Source organism: Nicotiana attenuata, chromosome 10 (genome assembly GCF_001879085.1).
Source record: "Nicotiana attenuata strain UT chromosome 10, NIATTr2, whole genome shotgun sequence".
Taxonomy (NCBI): domain Eukaryota; kingdom Viridiplantae; phylum Streptophyta; class Magnoliopsida; order Solanales; family Solanaceae; genus Nicotiana; species Nicotiana attenuata.
Window position 1 is genome coordinate 31317717 of NC_031998.1, and position 2466 is coordinate 31320182.

The window sequence follows — 2466 nt, forward strand, 5'->3', positions numbered from 1 at the left end:
GGGCCTTTAATCCCCACATAAATAGATACAGATCGACCTTTTAAGTAAATTGATATAAATTTATGTTGGATTGTTTTTTCAGAGTATAAAATTATTCTATTTCAAAGGTGGTACTAATAAATGGATTGGCAGATGTGGAATCTCTCTCTTCGTTCACCGTAATGTAGCTTGACAAATATGAAATATGTTCCCTATGGAGTCCATTGGGTGATGCCTGGAAGTACGGAGCAAGTTTTAAATTCTTGGCTTTATAACTATCAAATACTTTCCTATTTTTCCTAAATTCCGTTCTTTCCTAAAAAAATTAGTCTTTCCGCGTGAATTTAATTTAGAAACCTAAGTTATTTATAAAGAACCTAACATTAGCTTCCGCCGCTGTAGTCTTTCAGGTTCTTCTTCCATAGTAGTAATAATTCGTTCTTTCTTCTCTCTCTGTTTTCAGTGCGAATTTAAATTTTCTTTCACAATACTCCAATTCTTTGTTCTCTCTGTATTTTCACAGCAGAGTCAATACTCATTGAGAGAATAGTTGCAGATCATTGAAGGGTTGTTGGTTTCTTGCGATTCTTGTCTCCTTCTTGTTTTAATTCCTTTATTCATAATAGCAAATCAAAGACCGTCATGTCGATGGTATCACGGCTTCCCAGTGTTCGATTTTACCCTACTGATGCAGAGTTGATCTACCTTCTGAAAAAGTTCTTGAAAGGCGAGTCTTTGCCCAGTGAATGCCCTATTCGACTTGGGGAAATCTATGGAGACCGGCCACCATGGGAGATTTCTGATCATCCTGAAGAGAAAATTGGCTACTTTATTTCTCCCTTGAAGAAGCGGAAGGAATCACATAAAAGGTTTCGTCGAACTTGCGCCAACGGGACATGGAAAGCCCAAACCGGCGGTGATCCTATCAAGAATGGTAAGGGCACTGTGGTTGGATTCAGAAAAAGTTATGTTTATCGAACTAGGAGTAGTAAAGAATCAAAGCAAGATAAGATTAATTGGCTGATGAGAGAATATTACGTGGGGGATGATTACTTCAGAGAAAACAATATTCCTAAACAAGATTTTGTTCTCTGCCGAATCAAGAAGAATATAACAGAGAGAAATAGGAAGAATGGGGTTAATATGGAGGAACAAGAAGTTGCTCAAGTAATAGAAGGTATGTTGCGTGAACCTGACTACAACAGTTCACAATCAGCAACAATTTTCCAACGACATCAGATTATGAGCGCAGAGTATGCTGAACAACAGGATAATTATTTGAGAGGACTTAACAAAAATAGCCAAATTTTGACCACTTATGACAGAGATGAAGCTACATTGGAGAATCATGGGGCCAACACCAACAGAGTGTACGTGATGACAAAAGAAGCATATGGTCAATTATCCTTGCCTGGTATTCAGGAGCAATATTGTGCTGAAGCTGATCTTAACACAGATAACAGTGACTTCTCAGATCTTAACGCAGATAATAGTGACTTCTTGGAACTAACACTAATGAGTGGAATAGAAGACATTGTTCCAGATGATTGGTGGCACCAATTCTACTAGATAGGCATGTACAAAGTTAACGTCTTGGAAATTTTTTGCCCAACTGAATGTTATGTAGTAGTAAACAAGATGCATCATACTGCAATAGTGCAATTATTATTTTTTGGTATTGAAATTGTTCTTTAATGTCACTTGTGTACCTTTTTTGGCTGAACAGAGAGTCTAGGAACTCTTTTATATCATTGGTGTATGTTTTAAGGGAAAAGCAAAAACTCGCTGAAATGAATAACACACCTTTGAGTTGTCTCATAATTTCTCTATAAAAGACTGCACTCCCCGATCAATTTTAGCTAACTAGGAAACAAGATATACCGGAAGGACCAGAATTTTCATCAAGGGGTGTCAAAATATAAATAATTAGATACAACGAAAAATCAAGGGGAGTCAATGTATAGTACTCCCTCCGTTCCAATCTATGTGAACATGTTTGACTGAGCACAAAGTTTAAGAAAAAATGAAGACTTTTGGAATTTGTGGTCCTAAATAAGTCAAAAAAGGGCCCAGAGTATTTGTGTGATTATAAAAGCTTCTCATTAAGGGTAGAATTGTAAGTTTAAGCTAAATTGTTACCAAATTTAGAAAGGGTTCATTCTTTTTGGAACGGACTAAAAAGGAAATATGTTCACTTAAATTGAAACAGAGGGAGTAAATATACATAAAATAAAATAAAAATTATCTAGCAATATAGTGTAATTTCTCGGCGAAAGGGTGTCGCTTGACACCCCTTGGTTCAACGGAGCCACTGGTTAAGAGGATACCACATGCAATTTAACACTATCGAATTGGTAATAACTCGAGCCACTGGTTAAGAGGATACCACATGCAATATAACACTATCGAATTGGTAATAACTCAAAAGGAAAAACAGAGAGCGCCATAGATCTGTGTCCAAGAAAAAGTTATTTGCCTTCAGGATGG

General features: G+C 36.7%; 1 protein-coding gene across 1 annotated transcript; it reads left to right on the forward strand.

The window, feature by feature from the left end:
* On the forward strand, positions 396-1694 carry LOC109233894 (NAC domain-containing protein 78-like). The gene has a single exon (XM_019399745.1). The coding sequence runs from the start codon at positions 622-624 to the stop codon at positions 1546-1548; it is 927 nt and encodes a 308-aa protein (XP_019255290.1). The 5' UTR covers positions 396-621; the 3' UTR covers positions 1549-1694.